Genomic DNA, 20,768 nt, shown 5'->3' with positions numbered 1-20,768 from the left:
GACCTATGATCTATAAATACAAGTCTCACTCATAAAGCCAGTGAGAACAGGAAATGAGGGGAGAGAAGAGCTGCAGACATGCGCAGCGCTGGATAAAATGAGGGCTCAGGTAAGTAAAAGGGGGAGGGGTGATACATGCAAGAAGGTAAAAAAACCTTTTGTCATTAGTTCTACCTTAAGATAAAGGATTGTTACAGTTCTTGTTTCTATTATGACCCATCATTATAATCCCACTTTATTTACAAGAAACCCGCTCTGCCCCTCGAAGCCTGTCAAGAGATATGGAGGGCCAGTTGTATTTATTTGAGAGGTGTTCGGTCATTTAGGAATAAGGCAGATAGACTATTGTAACACAGTAATCCCCCGTTTACACCATTGTGACTTGTCATGCAATTTAACAGTTCCAAATCACAAATTACAACCTATTGCCGGCAATGGAACTGTTCATATCGCTGTGACTCATATTGCAACAATTATAAAAAAAGTTCCTGCACTACTTTTAACCGATTACATTGCATAGATTTCTTAGTTAAATTATGTTGCAGCTGTTCCCATGTTTATTTTTCTTATTCTCTTTATGTCATTGTATAGGTTCACAAAAGCAACACTAATACTAAACAGAAAAATAAAAAATTACCTGGTTTTTCAACTTTTATGACTTCTGCTCCAAGATCTCCAAGAATCATTGTAGCAAATGGCCCAGCAAGTACCCTATAAAATATAAGTGAATTTATACTTTACCGAAGAATTTTGTCAAACAAATCATTTTTTATACATACTTGGGAAATGAAGATACATCCACGAAGGATGACTATTCATTATTATAAATGTTTCTTATCCAACAATCAATAGGCTTAAAAAGTTTTCAGTCTGGTATTTTTCATAAAAATATGCGTGCTGCATGCATAAAAAGCAGCAACACCTAATAACACTTAGGCTGGCCATACACTAAACAATTTTCTTATTCAATTTCCTTTAGATTTACCTTCAACTATGTAGTGCAAGGGGCTGCCTGATAGAATACAAGTTGAAAGGGTTTAGGTTTGACCGCATATTATATGGTTTTGATAAATCTAAAGGAAACTTGAACAAGAAAATTTTATAGTGTATGGCCAGCCTTACAAACAGAATTGGAAATACAGCTACTGAAAGTGGCCCCCACTCATAATCCAATTCCAAAGGGGCTGAAAAAGAGGGTATGGTAGAAACGCCCAGACCACCACCATCGAGAAACGACTAGTAACATATAGGGGGAGATTTACTAAAACTGGAGAGTGCAAAATCTGATGCAGCGCTGCATAGAAACCAATCAGCTTTCAGTTTTTTTTTTGTCAAAGCTTAATTGAACAAATTGAAGTTAGATGCTGATTGGCTTCCATGCACAGCTGCAACAAATTTTGCACATCTAGTTTTAGTAAATCTCCCCCATAGTCTTTGGATATGTTTACCTGTAACAAACACTTATGGGCCGTACACACGATAGGATTTTCTGACAACAAATGTTGGATGTGAGATTGTTGTCGGAAAGTCCGACCATGTGTATGCTCCATAGAACATTTGTTGTCGGAATTTCCGAGAAAAAATGTTTGGGAGCAGGTTCTCAAATTTGTGTACACAATTCCGACGCACAAAAGTCCACGCATGCTTGGAATCAAGCAGAAGAGCCGCACTGGCTATTGAACTTAATTTTTCCCGGCTTGTTGTACGTGTTGTACGTCACCGTGTTCTTGATGTTTGGAATTTCTGACAACACTTGTGTGACCGTGTGTATGCAAGACAAGTTTGACCCAACATCCAACATGTGTACACAGCTATAAAAGAATGTAGCATGCAAGCACAATTATGTAAGTGATGTTTACATGTGGGAAAGCTCTTTAGCTGGTTAAATAAAGTCCTAATCACAAATTTGAATAGGACGCCTTAGAGATTGCTCTCTCCTCAATATTTTCACTCAACAGTCATCAAATAGTTAAAGGGATTTTTAAACCCAGATTTGAGGGTGGGTTCATTTACACTATAGAGATTTTCTTTCTTGCAGAGCAAAAAATTTATGAACTGACTTAAATTATTTACTGCATGCTTACAGAACAGAAAGTTTAAAAAAACATTAAACATTTGAAAATCCTTTCTTCAGTTACACTGGGCCAACAACCTCATAACAAAATTTCCCATAGGGACACACCTGTCCTATTTTTGCAGACTGAAAAAGCTGTTCTCAGGGGTCATATCATATCTTACAGCACTGCAAGGGAAAAAAAAAGCTGCATGTCAATACTCTCATTTACAAAATGATGTTCTTCGAACCCATAGACAGCATTTATTACAAAACTTACTTGATGCAAAGAAAAAATGTCAAGAAGCAGTAGTACTCTAAATGCCCTTGTAGCTTCTTATACAAGCAAAAACTATATACAACAAATTTTATAGCTGGGACAATAAAATCAGCCCCTCTTCTAGCCAAACTTACCAGACCTTACAGTCTTAAATGTCATACGTCTAAAATAACAGATCCCAACCTCCAAACTAGCACCAACTGCACTTAGGCCATAATTGTAGCTTTTGAACAACTTTATACCGCTCAAGCCTCTCAACCACTCCTACTTCAACAACTGATAGACCAAGCTAGGTTATCTAAACCCACCTGTCAGTGAGAATAACTGAACTCATTCATCACTGTTTTAGAGATCCAAAAACAATAAACCCTCAGACTGGATGGCTTCCTACAAACTATCTGCGAAAATCTCCCCGGTACTCATGGAACTCTATTCTAAATCATAACACTACATATCCAGAATTCAATGAAGCCTACACAACTCTAATTTTAAAGCCAGGGAAAAAATCCCACACTGGTTGTCTTACAGACCCATATCTATAAACTAAAATTATGGCAGATCGTATCAAAACACACTTGCCATTGTTCCACCCCCTCTCCCTCTTCCCACAATAACCATTCTACCATTGCCATCACAACAGCGATTGCAGGTATGGTCCAAGCCAAACAATATCCTTCCTCTCCTCCCCCATTGTTGCTCCTAAGCCATGATGCCAAGTAGTCTTTCAACAAAATAGATTTGGTTCTCCTGATCATATAATTTCTACCAGAGCTTTTGGACGTGTTATTTCTTCCTTTATTCAATACATTTATCATAACAGCTGCACCAAACTAATTGTCTTCCTCAATACTAATGTTCAGAGGCACCAGACAGGCATACCTGCTTTCTCCCATTCATTTTACCATTGCACTGGATCCCCTTCTTCGAATCCCAACCCACTTTCCAGGGTACAAACGTAGGGCATAAAATCATTAAAAATACAATTTTTGTAAATTAACTGCTCCTATTCATCTCTCACCCAGAATCTTTCCTCCCCTGTATAATGTCCCTTATTAAGTAATTTGGTCTAGTATCTGGTTATTTCATCAATTTTGATAAGTCCAAAGCACTCCACTTAACCACCTCTTACAAGCAGCTTTGGAGCAATCTTCACCTCTTTATTTGGTGCAATGAAAAAGTTTCTTACCATGGAGTATCCATACCCAAAAACTCTCACAATCTTTTACCATTCCCCCTCTGCTACACTCCATAAAACTTCTCTCGCTATGCGGAAGCATTTTCACATCTCTTATATGGGCAGAATTAGATTGATAAAAATGGTAGCCTAAAATGTTTACACCATACAGGTTTTGTCTCTCTTTCTCAAACACTTTGACCTTAAAGTGGTTGTAAAAGGTCACCTTGTAAAACAACCCATTCAGTTTGAAATAGAAATGCAAAAACATTTGTGTATAGATTTAAAAATAAAAATAAAAACAAAAACATTATAAATACCTTTTTCCCCTTTTTATACGTGATCACCTTGCCTCTGTTCCCTCTGTTCTCAGCTGCATAAGAACTGGGGGGAGGAGGAGTATCAGGACACTGAGCTTCCCAGTGAAAGGCTGTGCAGACGGGACGTGTAAGGACAAGTGTGATCACTGGAGGAGAGCAGGCTAAGTTCCCAGCACAGCTAGAGAACTTCTCCTGCTTAGTGTGGTCAGTTTTTCATAGGAAAGCAGAAAGTCTGACAGGAATACCAGGGGTTTCATACACAGGAGGCAATACAAAGAGAACAGGATACTTTTTCATACAAATACTTGGTACAGCAGGCACATAGCAGTAAGATAAAATGTTGGGGTAACAAACGCTTAAAGTATGCCTACAAAATGTTCCATGAATTCACCTGGAACAGCAGGAGAGCAATCATAGGCCTACATACGTTACAACAGCCCACCAGCAATGGAGCCTTAACTGCTTCTGGACCGCCCCACGTACATTTACTGCGGCAGGGCGGCCCGGGTGCGCAAAATCACATACCTGTACATGATTTTGTGCACGCGGTTTAGAGGGCGCTCTCCCGCTGTGATTGAACACAGCGGGAGCCAATCAGTGGGTCCAGCGGCCCTCGCAACCAGCCAGAGCAGCAATGTGCTGATGTAAACAAAGCACACCGCTGATCTGTCAGGGAGGAAAAGTGAGAGATCGTGTTTCAGCTAAGCTGAATCACGATCTCTCTTTCTCCAGTGAATCCACTCCCCCCACAGTTAGAAACACCTCCCAGGGAACACATTTAACCCCTTCATTGCCCCCTAGTGCTAACCCCTTCCCTGCCAGTGTCACTTATACAGGCCTTTTTTTTAGCACTGATCACTGTATTGGTGTCACTGGTCCCCAAAATGTGTCACTTAGTGTCAGATTTGTCCGCCACAATGATGCAATTACCAGTAAAAATAAAAAGTTCCTAAATCTATCCCGTAGTTTGTAGACACTATAACTTTTGCGAAAACCAATCAATATAGGCTTATTGGAATTTTTTTACCAAAAATATGTAGCAGAATACATATTGGCCTAAATTGATGAAGAAATTAATTTTTTTACATTTTGTTTTTGGATATGTATTATAGCAGAAAGTAAAAAATATTTGTGTTTTTTTTTTCAAAATTTACGGTCTTTTTTTGTTTATAGTACAAAAAAATAAAAACCGCAGAGGTGATCTCAAAATCAATTTTATTTGGGTACAGCATTGCAATTTTCAGTTAAAGTGACGCAGTGCCATATTGCAAAAACAGAGTTAGCTACCTGGTGTCTCCTTTTCTAGGAAATCTTCCAGGGCAGCATCTTAGAGATAGGCTCCTCCTACAGGAAACACAATGTCCACCATTATAAAAAGATTGCACATACCTGCATGCCTCAGTAATATAAAAGTACGGACAGGAAAACAACAGGTGATTATCATGCTTTTCCACTGAATTTCGAAAATATTCCCTTTTCCTCCTCCTCTTATTTTTTTTTAGGGAGGGAACTAGTGCTGCCCTGGATGACTTTCTAGAAAAGGAGTTACCAGGTACCTAACTCTGTTTTCTCAAGTAGTCTTCCAGGGCAGCATCTGAGAGGATGTAGCAAGGAATACTTACTGGGGGGGGGGGGTCCACTGCCTGGAGCACTTTCCTACAGAAAGTTTGATCTTGGTCGGACAGGCGGTTGATGCGATAGTGCCTCACGAAGGTCTTAAAGCTCGACCATGTCGCTGCCCTGCAGATCTGCTCCGGTGTAGCCCCAGCTTTTTTCTGCGAAGGAGGAGGCCCATGCTCTGGTAGAGTGGGCTGTGATTCCCTCTGGCAGATGTAGGTTGTAGGACTGGTATGCCAGTGTGATGCCCATTTTGATCCATCTCGCTTTAGAGCTCTGTGTTGCTTGCTGACCTTTATTTTTCCCTGAGTACAGGACAAAGAGATGAGGTCTTTCGCCAGTCCTTTGTGCTTTCTAGATAGGCTATCAGGATTCTTCTGCCATCTATTTTGTCATATGTTTCCCTTCTGTTGCTATGAAGGTTAGCTGGGAGGCAGGGTATGATAATGTTCTGAGACCTGTGGAATGTTGAGTGGACTTTCAAGGCCAGGTCAGGCGAGAGGACTATCTTGTCTAACAGAATCGTACAGTATGGTTCTAGGATTGACAGTGCCTGAACCTCGCTGACGCTTCTTGCCGATACCAGGGATACCAATACCACCGTTTTTAGTGTTAATGTTTTATCTGAGCATTAGTCTATAGGCTCGAAAGGAGTGGAAAGGAACCCCTTCAATACTGTTGGAGGTCTCATGAAGGGAATTTCTTATTTCTTTTTTTGACTGAGAGGAAGAATCGCTTTATGAGCAGGTCTTCCACTAGCCTTACATCAAAGAAGGAGGATAGGGTTGCCACCTGTACCTTTAAGGTGTTGTGCGATATATTCCTATCTGCGCCCTGTTGTAGAAAGTCCAAGATGGTCGGAATAATTCTTTCCCCCCACCCTCCTTTTACCGAGTACCAAGCTACAAACTTTTTTCAAACCTTTTCGTATATTGTCTGTGCGACTTTCTTTCTACTGGCTTAGATGGTATTCACAGGTCTTTGTTTTGTAACATTATGCTTTCAGGAGCCAGGCTGAAAGCTTTAGGATTTAGATGTTCGGGTGCCAGGTTGGCCCCTGCGTTAGTAGCTCTGCTTTGTTTGGTAATAGGAGGTGCAGCTGGCTGCTCATATTCATTAAATGGCTGAACTTTGCAACCAGTAGGGGGCCACTAGGATAACTGTGGCCTTCTTCTTGATTTTTTGGATGACCATGGGGATTAGGATTGTTGGAGGAATGCATAACCTTGTGGGAATGACCAGTCTTGTGCCAGGGCATTCTCTGCCATGCACCTGTCCCCTGGGGAGAGGGAGAAGAATCTGGGGACCCTGTTGTTGTGTCTTGACGCAAATAGGTCTACCGAAGGTGTTCCCCAGATCTGAGCTATACAATCAAAGGTGTATGGAGGATATTGACTTTAAGTTTGCTTCCGCCCACTTCAGGATTGTGTCTGCTGTAGACATGAGTTAAGGCGATCTGGTCCCCAGTCTGTTTATGTATGCTACGGACGATATGTCTGTCCTTGATCTGTGTTTTGAAGGATTTCAGCGCTAGATGTACTGCCTCTATCTCTCTCATGTTCAATGAGGCAAGAGACCAGTCCTGGTTCCAAGAGCTTTGGGCCAGGTGTTCTGCTAAGTATGCTCCCCAGCCTGTGGTGCTGGCATCAGTAGTTATGCGGATCACATTCGTTTGTGTCCATAAGCGGCCCTGACTGTATATGTGTGGTTTGAGCTACTATTGCAGGGACAATTTGACCTCTTGGGGAATTGTGACCCAGGACTCCATGGAGCGTGGGTTCCCACCCCACTGAGCCAGAATGAAGTTCTGTAGCGGTCTTGTGTGCAGTTGTGCCCACGTGATGGCTGGTATGGAGGAGGTCATGAGGTCCAGCACACTCATGCCCTTCCTGATGGTAACTGGGTTGGGGAGACATAAGGTCTTGATCTCTTCCGTTAGTCTTGCTACCTTGTCCTGTGGTAGAAGGATCTTTGTTTCTCTTGCGTCTAGGTAGTTTACTCTTTGACTGGGAATTAGTTTGGACTTTTGTTTGTTTATTATCCACCCTAATTTCTTTAAATAGTTGAGACTTGACTGGAGGTTGGCTGCCAAGGTCTCTTTTGTACTGGCGAAAAAGAGGAGGTCACCCAGATATGGTACGACTCCTATGCCTTCTAGTCTTAAGACCTTTAGTGCCTCTGCCAATATTTTAGTGAATATTCTGGGTGCTGACAAAATATTGAAAGGGCAAAGAGGTGTACTGGAAGTGAAGGGTAGCCTTTGGACCCAGTATCACGAATCTTAGAAACTTGTGGTGGTCTCGGTTTATTGGTATGTGCAGATAGGCATTCTGCAAGTCTACCATGACCATAAAGGCCCCTGGCTGCAGTAAGTTCCTTAGTAAGTAGAAATTTTTTGTTGAGGGGTTTTGGGATCAAAATGAGCCTGTACTTCCCGGAGTAAATACCCTCGCCTATTTCGTCTTGCAGGACTGCCGTAATTACGTTCTGTGTTAGTAGGTTTTCTAGTGATGACAGGAATCGCTCTGCTTTCTCTTTTTCTCTGGGGAGTGCCATCATCAAGTATCTGGTTGGTGGGGTGTTGGAAAATTCGATGGAATACCCTCGTTCTACCGTGTGGAGGACAAACTTGTTCGAGGTGACTTCTCACCACTTGTCTATAAATGCTGAGAGCCTGCCCCCCACCGGCTGAGCGTCATTGTTTTTTGGTGTTGCCCCTGGAAGGCATAAGGATGAAGTTTTCCCTATTCTTCCTCCTTTGAAAGAACCATCTCTTACTGTTTTCGCTTTGCTTGTAGCTTATTTTCTGCTGACAAAAAGGCATTTTGGTTTGCTTTTTCTTCGGCTGCAGGAACGCCTTTTTTCTGTCTGCTGACCTGTTAGTACCTGTTCCAGGCCTGGTCCAAAAAGAAGGGTCTCCTGTGAAGGGGATATCACATAATTAGTTTTTGGAGGCGCCGTCCCCCGTCCACTCTTTGAGCCATAGTGCCCTCCTGGCTGAATTTATCAAGACTTTTGTCCTTGCTGTGATTTTAACTGCCTCGGGTGATGCGTCTGCTAAGAAGGCCACTGCCCACATCAAGGTGGGCATGGTTTTTAGTATCTGTTCTCTGGGGGTGTCTCCTTCTAGGAGTTCTTGCAGTTGGTGTAGTCAAAGCAGCAGGGTTCTTGCTGTGCATGTGGATGCAATGGCGGGGATGAGGTCTGCTTTCCCATGTTCTTTTTAGTAGCGATTCTGCTTTTTTAAACCATGGGATCTTTTAGCATGCTGGAGTCTTCAAACGAGAGTTCCGACTAGTTTGCTATCCTTGACAGTGATGCATCTACCTTAGGGCATCTAGCCCAGGATTGCGTGTCTTCTTCAGCAAATGGGTACCTACGTTTTATTGCTGAAGGTGTAAAAAGTATTTTCTCTGGTTCTTCCCATTCCTTCTTAATAATATTTTTTATGGTTTGGTGTACAGGGAATGCCCTAGGCTCTTTGGGCTGTAGGTCTCTGAACATCTTGTCATGTAGTAACAGCTCTGGCTTTTGTTCTTTTATTCCTAATGTATCCGTGATTGCCCTCTGTAGTCCCTCTGTGTCCTCTGTTGGGAAGCATAACCTTTGAGGGTCTTCCTCTTCATCCTCTGAGTCTGAACATAAGCTTATGTAGGAGTCAGAGGACAAGGTTGCTGACAATTTTTCTTGGTCAGATTTGTCAGGCTGTTCTCTGCTAGTGGACGGGATGGCTGCCCGACTGGTGGAAGGTTTACTGCTAAGCACTTCTTTGGTTGGGGTTTGCAAGTTTTTAATTGCTGTGCTCAAGGGGTTAAATGTGTCCCACATTTCTTTTTTGCAAGTTGACATGAGTTCTTAAAACACCCCTGTGATTCTTTTGCTAAGACATTTTGGCATAGCGGTTTCGTCCAATCTGACACTAGTTTGTGTCCACAGGAAGCACATGTTTTGCTGCTGGACCTGGACTTTTTCTCTTCTGGAGCCTTTGTCTGTGGAGTGAGATAAAAGAAGAAGAGTGAGAAGGATGCAGATAGTGTGCTGCATACCACTATGTAGCCTAAGTGCAATAGTGGTTAGTAAGTGCAGAGGTGGCCTGTGCATGCCCTGGCTTACCTTGGAGCTTTCCTGGCTTGCAGGATCTGCAGGGCAGGGTGATGCAGCTTCCGACATGGTTAGCCCACTAAGCCTCCTGTCAGGTGCTCTTTTATAGCTCCCTGCCCCCGCTCCGGCCCCGCCCCCAGCCGCCCTGATAGAGGTATGGGTGGATACATACCTATGTGTGTGACTCCATCCAGTGTGTTCCGATTGCCGTCTGCGGCCGGAAGTGCGGCTTTTGCTGCCAGGTGTCCTGGTTTTCCTGTCCCCCGCCATGTACCGGTATCCACAAAAAAGATGGTGCCTGCAGCCCCGCATGACTAGAAGTGCATCACGAGAAGTGTGTCCCCGGAAGTGATGCGCTCGGCGTCCGGGAATCACTGTACGCCATCTTGCTAGACCCTTCTGAACTCTCAGTGAGGGAGAAGAGCTCGGATGGTGGCCAGCAGAAGCCCCACCGGTCTGGATTGCCTGCTGCTGCATCACAGCGCTGGAGGGGGGTTGCAGGAGGAATCCTAGGATACCTTGGTCAGCTGGGGGATAGTTGCTTACCCCCTATGGGGGGGTGAAACCTCAGGCTTGTTGTGGGCCCTGGAGGGTCCCTGGGAGCCCTGGTCAAAGTCGCCTGACCCCCTCAGAGGCAACTGGAGATGACCGGCCAGGGAGTCCCCTGAAACTTAGCACAGGGACTGGAAGAAAATAATAACCTGTAAGTTGATCCTGTTGGTTCGGAGGAAACACAAGAACTGAGGCATGCAGGTATGTGCAGGCTTTTTATAATGGTGGACATTGTGTTTCCTGTAGGAGGAGCCTATCTCTCAGATGCTGCCCTAGAAGACGACTTGAGAAAAATGGCCTGGTCGGGAAGTGGGTAAAACCTTCCGGGGCTGAAGTGGTTAAAGTGGTTCTAAAGTCAGAAGGTTTTTTTATCTCAATGCATTCTATGCATTAAGATAAAAACCCTTCAGTGTGCAGCAGCCCCCCTCAGCCCTCCTAATACTCACCAGAACCCTATCTCGATCCAGCAATGTTGCATGAGAATTTCAGCTCTCCAGGACTCTCCCTCCTGGGAGGCTGAGACAGCAGTTGGGCTGCCATTGGCTTCCACTGCTGTCAAAGTCAGTGAGCCAATAAGGAGAGAGAGGGGGCGGTGCCAAGCCGTGGCTCCGTGTCTTAAAGGGTTTGTTAACCCAAAAAAAGTTAAACACAGATCCTGTTCTCTTAAAGCCTGTTATACAGCATATCTGACCAAGATAATCATGGCTGCTGAGCCCTGACATTGTGGTCCATTTGCATGCCTCCATCATCCGCAGCCTGCTATCTGTCCCCTGTGTCCTTCTCCCCTCTCCCCTCTCTGCCTGTCTCTGCTCGTACCAGTGCCCCCCCCCCCCTCGCTCCTGCTGCCCTCATATCTGTTCTCATAACTTCTATTAAATGCTCCCATCCTCTGTGCACCATTATAATAATTGTCGGCGCTCTCTCTCTCTCCTCTCTCCCCCTCCTCCCCAGCTGACCTCAGCGGGAGGGCTCAGCCCCACCCACTACAGCTGTGAGCCGGAGACAGAAGAGAGGAGAGGAATCAGCTGAGCAGTGGGAGCAGAGCTCATACAGGTACAATCGGGCAGATTTTTTTTACAGAACACTGGGACAATTATTATAATGGTGCAGAGAGGATGGGATTATTTAATAGAAGTGGGTTAACAACCACTTTAATGGACACTCAGAGGAACAGCTCAGCTTGGGTGCCCCCATAGCAAGCTGCTTGATGTGGGAGCACTCGGCAGTAGGGAGGGGCCAGGAGTGCTGGCGAGGGACCTGAGAAGAGGAGGATCTGTGCTGCTCTGCGCAAAACCATTACACAAAGCAGGTAAGTATAACATGTTTGTTATTTTTAAACTAAAAAAAAAAATGAGACTTTAGTATTACTTTAATTTTCCAGATCCAGAACTTTAGCATCTCTAACTAGATACATCAGGGACTAAGAAATGAAATAAAAAGATTCATAGAAAAAAAAAAAAGATACATCATGGACTGGACTTAAAGCACCTCTATTTACGTGGATTATAAACTTGACCAAAACATGACCCTCCAAAATAACATGTTATATGTTCTTTATATTCATAAGGAACTCCTGCCTGCCGAGGTGTCAGTGAATCCTCTCTTATACCCTATAAAGTTGACACGGCATAAAATCCACATACGTTGCATGGTTCTCTCCTTTTGAACAACTCATGCCATCCCGGAGTCCTTTAAACTTCCTATTCTTAAAGAATGGCACCGTGAAGGTCTTTGCTATGTAAAGTTTTAGGTAGATGTTGACAATGTTGTTACAGATGTTGTTACAGCTTTAGAGAAATCCCCATGCTTATCCAATAACCCGTTCCTTTTCATAAAAGTGAAATCCTACATTGCCTTAACAATTGAAAAATTCCAGGCAGGATTGGGGAAACTCATTGGACACGTTTTTAGAATATCCTAATCCGAGTAGAAAATACATTTCTATTCTTATTAAATTCTTAGGGCAGTTGCCTTAACAAAATGGACAAGGAGCTCCCCACACCTTCCAGTTGACACTCTTCTAAAATCACTACATTTATCTTGGAGCACAGTCAAAGCCACGGTATTCTGTGAAATGATGCTTCCGATTTTTCACTATTCTTATATATCTCCACATCCTCCTCCTGCTGCCCTAAATGTGGCCACCTAGATGTGGACTTGTTCCATGCTTTCTGGGTGCCCCAAGATCAAATGTTTTTGCAATTCTGTAGTGCGCTGTGCCGCCACACACCTAGTAAACTACTAACTACTAATACACCCCGGTGGTACCAAACCAGACTGCTACTCAAAAACCCTCAAATTGAAGTCTCACCTTCCACTTAAATGAACATTTTCTTCCTAGTCTAATGACCATGGCATCCCCCCTTCCTTATCACAGCTAATTTTCTGTACCATGTTTTTAGCTGTGGCCAATCTCAGCTAATCACAATAGTAAACACTGAATGAACATTCACTGTTATGCCGCACTCACACGATCGCACATTCCGACAACAAAATCCATGTTTTTTTTCCGACGGATGTTGGCTCAAACTTGTCTTGCATACACACGGTCACACAAATCTTGTCGGAAATTCCGAACATCAAGAACGCGGTGACGTACAACACGTACAACGACACTATAAAAGGGAAGTTTAATACCAAGTGCGCCACCCTTTGGGCTCCTTCTGCTAATCTCATGTTTATCTCGTGTTAGAAGTTTGGTGAGAGACGATTTGCGCTTTTCAGCCTCGTGCTTTTCAGATCGTTACTGCTCTGCAGTTTGTGCTTGTGGGTTCCTATCTGGTTTTCAGTGCGTGTAGTCAGTTCACATTTGTTTTTCAGTGCGTATGTTATACTACATATTTGATTTGCAGTGTGTTCTTGTCCACTCGTTTCTGATTTTCAGCTCACTCTTCTCAGGCCTTTCTGTTTTTCAGTGCTCTCTGTTAGTTCGTTCTGACCAGCCAACCGTTTTGAAGCCATGAGGACCCTCACCCCGGACCAGAGGGTTTTTAACTACCGGCTGGCCAGAGCCAGAAGAGTGGTGGAGAAGGTTTTCGGGATAATGGCCAGCCGGTTCCACCTATTCCTTACAGCAATCAACATGGCGGAATATAAACGTAACCATATAATCCTTGCATGCTGCATTCTCCACAACTGTTTAAGGAGAAATTCAATGAACTATGTGGCCTCAGTTGGGCCTGAGGCCGGACTTCAAGAGGAAACCCTGACAGCGCTTGAAGCTGCCCGTCCTGGCTTGCCCGCCCATAGCGCCCGCGAAGTAAGACAGATATATGTCGAGTACTTTGCGGGTAGGGGGGCCATTGATATGCCAGAAAATGTTTAAGAAACATTTTAAAAATAATTTTTTTAGTTAAACTGAAATAATATTTCCTTTGATTTACTGTTTGTGTTTCTTTTAGCTGTCTCCTAGATTATCCAATGGGCTTTTCTTTTTGGCCATTTTCTTCAATAGTGCAAATGTAATTTATTTGATACATGAGGTGACAATCTCTTTTTCAGCAAAGTATTACGTTGTGGGTCTGCTACACACACACCTTGTTTTTGTTGTTAATGTATGCAATGCATTACTGATAAAAATATTCATCATTTTCAGCACCATGAATTAATTTTTGGGAATCACGAAAATGGCCTGATTGTTGCAAATTATAAAGCACTGTGGGAGTTATTTACTAAAGGAAAATAATCCACTTTGCACTCCAAGTGCACTGCAAAAGTGCACTTGAAACTGCACTTGTGGTGCAAAATGGATTTGCTTTTAGTAAATAACCCCCATTGCCACTGTAAACACCAACTTAGTCCAAAAACTGCTATTGAGCATTGAAAGAAGAAGCCACACATTGCTGAGTAGAAAAAATTTTAATCTGTGCACATTCACATGTGCGTTTAGAAAATGTTTTTTTTAACAAACCAAAATATTTTTAGAAGAATTTTTTTTTTTTAGATGTTAAAAATATCCTTTTTTGTGGTAAACAGGCATGTTTTTAAAACCATAAAACAATACACAACTCAGGAACTTACAAAGTTCAACTTTGATAAATTGAAGGCAATATCAGACATTAGTAGGTCCAAACTGGTGTTGATATTGCCTTAATCAGATGGGGTGATGTCACCCCTGTGAAAGCCAAATTTTGAAGATGCACACAAATTGAGAGTCAAAATGGGGATTTCCCTCCTGATCACATGGCTAAGGTCAACATGTGCTAGCTCCTATCATGGGGGATCAATGGACGTGTTTCGGGGATACAACCTCTTCCTCTCAGCTACTTGAGTTGCGAGGAAGGGGTTGCACCCACAAAACGCTTGCATTGATATCCCGTGATGGCAGATAGCACATGTTAACACACTGTGTGCATCTTCAAAATTTGGCTTTCAATATACTTAAAAAAAGATTCAAAAATTTAAAAAATATCAACAAATGGAAGAATTTAGGTGTGTTTTAGATTCTGCCTAAAACATCAATGATGTTTTTGAGTCTTTTTTCAACATCATTGATGTCTTCCTTGATCTTCTGTAAATCCTGATTGCACACCATGATCTCCCCGATGAGGACGTGTGCACTTGCACTTGTGAAATGAGTTTCTTCTTCCACAACATCCACATCACCTAAAATAAAAAAAAACACACCATGTATTATAAATATGCAGGCATACATCTATAACCTGAAGCTGTGGTCTCAGACACTCACCTGTTGTGGTTACTATTTCACCCACTTCATAAACCTCTCCTTCCTCTACATCCTCTGGTTGTGGTGTTGGTATTTCCCCTTCTTTATGAGGTTGGGGGTCCCTGGTGTCCTCTGATGTCCTGAGTCTTTTCTCCCCTATGTGAATTAAAAAAGGTATACTTAGCACACATATATTTGAGGGCAGAAATAGGAATCTGAAACATTGCTTGGAAGTGTTGTACAATTGTCTTTTTGGGCAAAGTTCCAAGCTGAAGACATTTTTTCTTCCCTTTCTAAAGCTGGAATACTTACCTTTTTTGTACAATTTTCACACATGGAGACACCCCTAGTATCCACTGGAGCACCTGTGTGAGACACCCTAAAAAGTTTGTTCTGGTGTCCCACACTAGTGCTCCTGCGTCCAGATGTGTAAACAGCTGCTGAGTGTCCTCTCCTTACACTGAATCAAGTTTACATTTCATTCTAGTTACAAACCCATCTAGACAACAATGTACTAAACTTCCTTTAATACAAATAAGCCTGAACAAATGTAGTTAACCTGGATCTGCCAAAACATCTTATTAGTGGGCGAAGGAACAATGTTTACTATGAACAATTACTGTGCCCACGAACCTGAAAGTTGCCATTTTAAACTGTACAATATTAAAGAAAAACACATGGAGCAGCACAAACGTAATAATAATAATAGAAACACAGGACAAATACTTACTTTTTAGAAGCAGTTTCCTGATCTTTCTGTACTGATCCTGCTCCCTCAATTTCAAGTCTGACCATCGTTTCCTCAGTTGATCTTTGGATCGTCGGACCCCAAAATTCCTGTGCAGACTTTTCACAACTTTAGCCATGATCTTGGCCTTTCTGACATTTGGGTTTGGGTAAGGTCCATGCTTCCCATCATAGTCGGCCCTCTTCAAGATGTCCACCATCTCCACCATCTCTACAAAGGACATATTTGAGGCCTTAAATCTCCTCTGGGATCGGGACGTTCGTGGCTCCGGGCTTTCGTTGTTGCTGCTGCTGTCTGTATGCACGTGCTCTTTCTCCGCCATGTGCTCTCCCACTGCGCCAAAAGAGAAGGGGCGGGGAATATACTAGATAAAAGGTCAGGGGCGGGCAGAGTGTATACAAAGCGCAACACGCGTGTGGCTCCGGGCTTTCGTCGTTGCTGCTGCTGTCTGTATGCACGTGCTCTTTCTCCGCCATGTGCTCTCCCACTGCGCCAAAAGAGAAGGGGCAGGGAATATACTAGATAAAAGGTCAGGGGCGGGCGGAGAGTATACAAAGCGCAACACGCGTGTGCCTTACGTACGATCTGTGAGCGGAAGAAGGAGTAGCGGAAGCGCCGATAATGATAACGAAGGTACAGTTTTAACTTGGTGCATCAGTGGCCTATACTGCTTATAGATTGAGGCCTATATTGGGCAAGATTAGGAGAGTTTAGCCTGACATTAGGGTTTGTCTTGTGTTGTGTCTTGCAGAAAAAATGGATGGCTTCAATGATCACGACTTCCTCCCCCTATTCATAGACAAGTACAGGGAGCTGCTCTGTCTGTGGCAGGTGAAATACCCGCATTATAATCATAAACAAAAGAGGCAGGCAGCGCTGGAGAAACTGCTGAAGTCGGTGAAGCTGCAGATCCCCACAGCAACCATCACCTATTTGAAGGCCAAAATTGGTGGCCTGAGGAGCACTTATAATAGAGAACGCAATAAGGTCCAGGATTCCCAGAGATCAGGAGCAACAGCAGATGACATTTATGTACCCAGGCTCTGGTACTATGAGAGACTTTGTTTTCTGTCAGACCAGACTGAAGTCAGGCAATCACTCTTAACCCTACCTTCCACTCTTCCCTCCACGCTTCCTTCCACCCCAGCTGAGGCTTCCGAAGTCCAACCTGAGCCTTCCAGCCAGGAAGAAGTGGAGGAGCCCAGCTTGAGCCAGGTATAGCATTGTTCTACATATTTCTTGTCGTAAAATTAATGATGTTAACTAGATGTTATTATTGATCACTAATTGCTGATTTAATAAAGTGTTTTACATATCAATAGACAGTAGTGGCCAAAAATGTTTGGAACAAGAATGAAAAATGCTAGGCTCAGTATGAGAGTCTTTTCTATTTCTTAACATTCAATTAGCAACAGTCATGAGCTGAAAATTGTGTGTGATTGATGAACAAAAAACTAAAACTATGTCCCTTTTTCATACACAGGAAATCCTTAGCCAGGAGGGTTGCGTGGAATGTGGCAACCAGGAGGAGGCTGTGGAATGTACCAACCAGGAGGAGGCTGTGGAATGTGTCAGGCAGGAGGTGGTGCAGCCCAGCAGCCTGACCGAAACCCAGGTCCCTCCCCTCCGCCTTCCAACCAAAAGGCCCAGGAAGGGGAGGAATGTGGAGGAGGCAGCGCTTGGGCTGATTCAGGAGGCTAATGCTGCCTTCAGAACTACCCCCACTCTTCAAGAGACCTTTGCCTCCATGGATGCATGCAAAATGCAGGAAATGGACGAGGGCCAACACCTCATCTGTGAGGAAATTTTGTATCCGACCCTAAATAAGGGGTTGAGGGGCCAAATTACAACCAAAACCCACCTGTGTGAGTTCGACCATCGTCCTCCTCCTCCTCCACCTCCTGCCACAACTCCAATACCAAAGCCACAGCCTGGAAGGAAGAGTGGAAGGAAGAAAAGAGTGTGATGGCCTGGGTTCAGTCTGGTCTGACAAAATATGCAGGCTGTTGTATGATCACAGCCTGGGGACATATATGTCATCTGCTGCTGTTCCTGATCTCTTGGAGTCCTGGACTGGATTGTGCTCACTATTATATGGACTCCTCAGGCTCCCAAATTTGCCTGTAAAATAGCTGATGTGTGCCCTGGGGTACAAAGGCTTCGCCAATTTCACCAGTTTCTCCAGCGTTGCCTTCCTCTTTATTTTCTTATGACCCATAATAAATGGCTATTTCTGATTCACAAATACTTGCCTATGTGTTTTACTTCAAAAAGGACAGTTTGTTTGTAAGTAGGCCGGTACATTTCCTAAATACAATGTCAAATTAACAAGGGACACCTTGTTGTGGTAACTTGACACACAAAACGAAAAAAAATATTATGGAGATCACTAGAAAAAAAAAAACAGGAGATCTTGATTAAAAAAAAAAACAACAAAAAATAAAACCACTATAAAAATAAATAAAAAACATTATTATGGAGATCTGACGAAAAAAATAACTAATATTCAGGAGATCACGAGAAATAATAAAGAAATCAGTTTGTCAGAATTTGTGTGAATATCAGCAGCAAAACAACTTCATTATTCTAGCATTATAAAGAGAATGCGCTGCATTAAAAGATTTTAAAATTTGCAGCGTGACGAATGTGCTATCTCCATTGCAAATGCTATTTTTAGCAGAACAAGCACTTCCGTCTCGTACTTGATTCAGAGCATGCGTGGAATTTTTTGCGTCGGAATTGTGTACACACGCTCGGAATTTATGATAATGGATTTTGTTGTCGGAAAATTTGCGATTCAGATCTCAAATTTTGTTTGTCGGAAATTCCAACGGAAAATGCCTGATGGAGCCTACACACGGTCAGAATTTCCGACAACAAGCTCCCATCAAACATTTGTTGTCGTAAATTCTGACCGTGTGTACGTGGCATTATAAGCAATAGTGTGTAAAAAAAAAAAACAGATCACCTCCCCAGAGTAGTACAGTGTTACTATGGTAACACTGTATTGCTCTGGTCACAGTATGTAGAAAAAAATTGTAAAAAATAAAACAAATTAAGTAGATCGAAGAAAAAATATTTAAAAAATTGAAAAAATAAAAGTAAAATGTTTTGTTTTTTGTTTTTACATACTGTCACCAGTCAGTGTCCCTGATCACCACCACACCAGTTATACGATGACACTGTACTGCACTGGTGACAATATGTAAAAAAAAAAAAAAAAATTGTGACAAAAAATTACAACTTCAAAAACCATGCCTCTTACTAAATACCTTGAAATGTCTAGGGTTAATTTGGAAGATATTTGTACTGTCCTGGCCTTTTCGGGCCTCAAGAAATGGGATAGGTCGTCGGTACATCAGGACAGATCGATTTTCAGATATATATACCACATTAGTTGACTTTATAACAAAATACATATACACTGATTTGGGTTATTTTCACCCAAAAATTTAGCAGTATACATGTTGGCCTAAATTTATGAAGAAAGATTATTTATTTGCAATATTTTATAACAGAAACAAAGAAAAGCGCTTTATCTTTCAAATTTTTTGTTCTTTTTCCTTTATTTATCAAAAAATAGAAAGCCCACTGGTGATTAATCACCATCAAAAGAATTCAATTTGTGTGAAAAAAATGTCATATGGGTACAGTGTTGCATGACCGCGCAATTGTCATTCAAAGTGCGACACCGCTGAAAGCTGAAAATTGGCCTGGGCAAGAAGGAGGTGAAAGTGCCCAGTATTGAAGTGGTTAGGAACAGCAAACAAGCTAACATATGGCAATTATATGCATACTAAAAAAATAGATATTTTTTATTAACTTACTCATACCTTGTTAAGTCCAAGATTTTCACTCCTTCGAGTGGCTTTACGTTGTCAGCCTCGGTAACTATAAAGAAACACATTATTACTATATTTCTCATACAATACAAAATACATACATTTTTGGACCTACAAAAAACATGCTAGAACCAAAAAAATTGAGTCACATTTTCAGGAATTAAGTGAGGCATTAAAAAAAATGTACTTCCAAATGTTGATCAAGTCTCAGTAGAGATGCAGACTACCCCACAACTGAACTGTCTCAAACAAATGTTCTTTTTATTTTGTAGTATCTCAGTTGTCCTATGTCTATGATTGGCTACAACAAAAGAATCTCTCTGCTTCTACAGTTTTAATGATAGACTTCTATGGGTCTCAAACCTCCCTGATTGATAGATTATATACAGTTGTGCTCATAAGTTTACATATCCTGGCAGAATTTATGATTTCTTGGCCATTTTTCAGAGAATACGAATGATAACACAAAAACTTTTCTTTCACACATGGTTAGTGTTTGGCCGAAGCCATTTATTATCAATCAACTGTGTTTACTCTTTTTAAATCATAATGGTAACAGAAACTAGACAAATGACCCTGATCAAATGTTTACATACCCTGGTGATTTTGGCCTGATAATATGCACACAGGTTGACACAAAGGGGTTTGAATGGCTATTATAGGTAACCATCCTCACCTGTGATTTGTTTGCTTGTAATTAGTGTTTGTGTGTGTATAAAAGGTCAATGAGTTTCTGGACTCCTGACAGACCCTTGCATCTTTCATCCACTGCTGCTCTGATGTTTCTGGATTCTGAGTCATGGGGAAAGCAAAAGAATTGTCAAAGAACCTGCGGGAAAACGTAGTTGAACTGTACAAAACAGGAAAGTGATATAAAATGATATCCAAGGAATTGAGAATGCCAATCAGCAGTGTTCAAACTGTAATCAAGAAGTGGAAAATTAGAGGTTCTGTTGAAACCAAACCACGGTCAGGTAGACCAACTAGAGAAGACTTAAAGGGGCTGTAAACCCTCATGGTTTTTCACCTTAATGCATTCTATGCATTAAGGTGAAAAGCCTTCTGTAGTGCTGCAGCCCCCAGTGCCCCCCGTTTTACTTACCTGAACCTGGTTTTCTTCTCCCCGCGTACGAGCACACCAGCTCTAGCAGGTGTCTCGTGTACTGATTGGATAGATTGATAGCAGCGCAGCCTTCGGCTCCCGCTGCTGTCAATCAAATCCAATGACGCGGCACCGGAGGGCAGGGCCGAGTCCTGCTTTCTTTGTCAATGGACGCAGAAGCAGGACTCGGGAGCTCGCCGGCATGGGTGTCCAACGAAGGAGAGTGCTTCTCCGACGTGGGCACTCGATGCAGGAGGAGCTACTAGCGCCGCTGAGGGACCCCAGAAGAGGAGGATCGGGCCACTCTGTGCTA

The 20,768-nt window shown here is 42.6% G+C and overlaps 1 protein-coding gene across 6 annotated transcripts in view; it reads right to left on the bottom strand.

Moving 5' to 3' along the window:
- The window catches only part of SUGCT (succinyl-CoA:glutarate-CoA transferase), a 1,840,030-nt gene that overhangs the window by 1,815,763 nt on the left and 3,499 nt on the right, over nt 1-20,768 (bottom strand). For all 6 annotated transcript variants that reach the window (XM_073630531.1, XM_073630530.1, XM_073630532.1 and 3 more), the window contains exons 2-3: nt 19,345-19,402; nt 638-711 (exon numbers count right to left, since the gene is read on the bottom strand). In XM_073630531.1, the coding sequence (XP_073486632.1) occupies nt 638-711; nt 19,345-19,402 (132 nt within the window). The remainder of the gene's footprint in view (nt 1-637; nt 712-19,344; nt 19,403-20,768) is intronic.

The sequence above is a fragment of the Aquarana catesbeiana genome, linkage group LG05, assembly GCF_042186555.1.
Source record: "Aquarana catesbeiana isolate 2022-GZ linkage group LG05, ASM4218655v1, whole genome shotgun sequence".
Lineage (NCBI taxonomy): Eukaryota > Metazoa > Chordata > Amphibia > Anura > Ranidae > Aquarana > Aquarana catesbeiana.
Note: the sequence above shows the minus strand (reverse complement) of the source record. Positions and strands in the feature narration are given on the sequence as shown.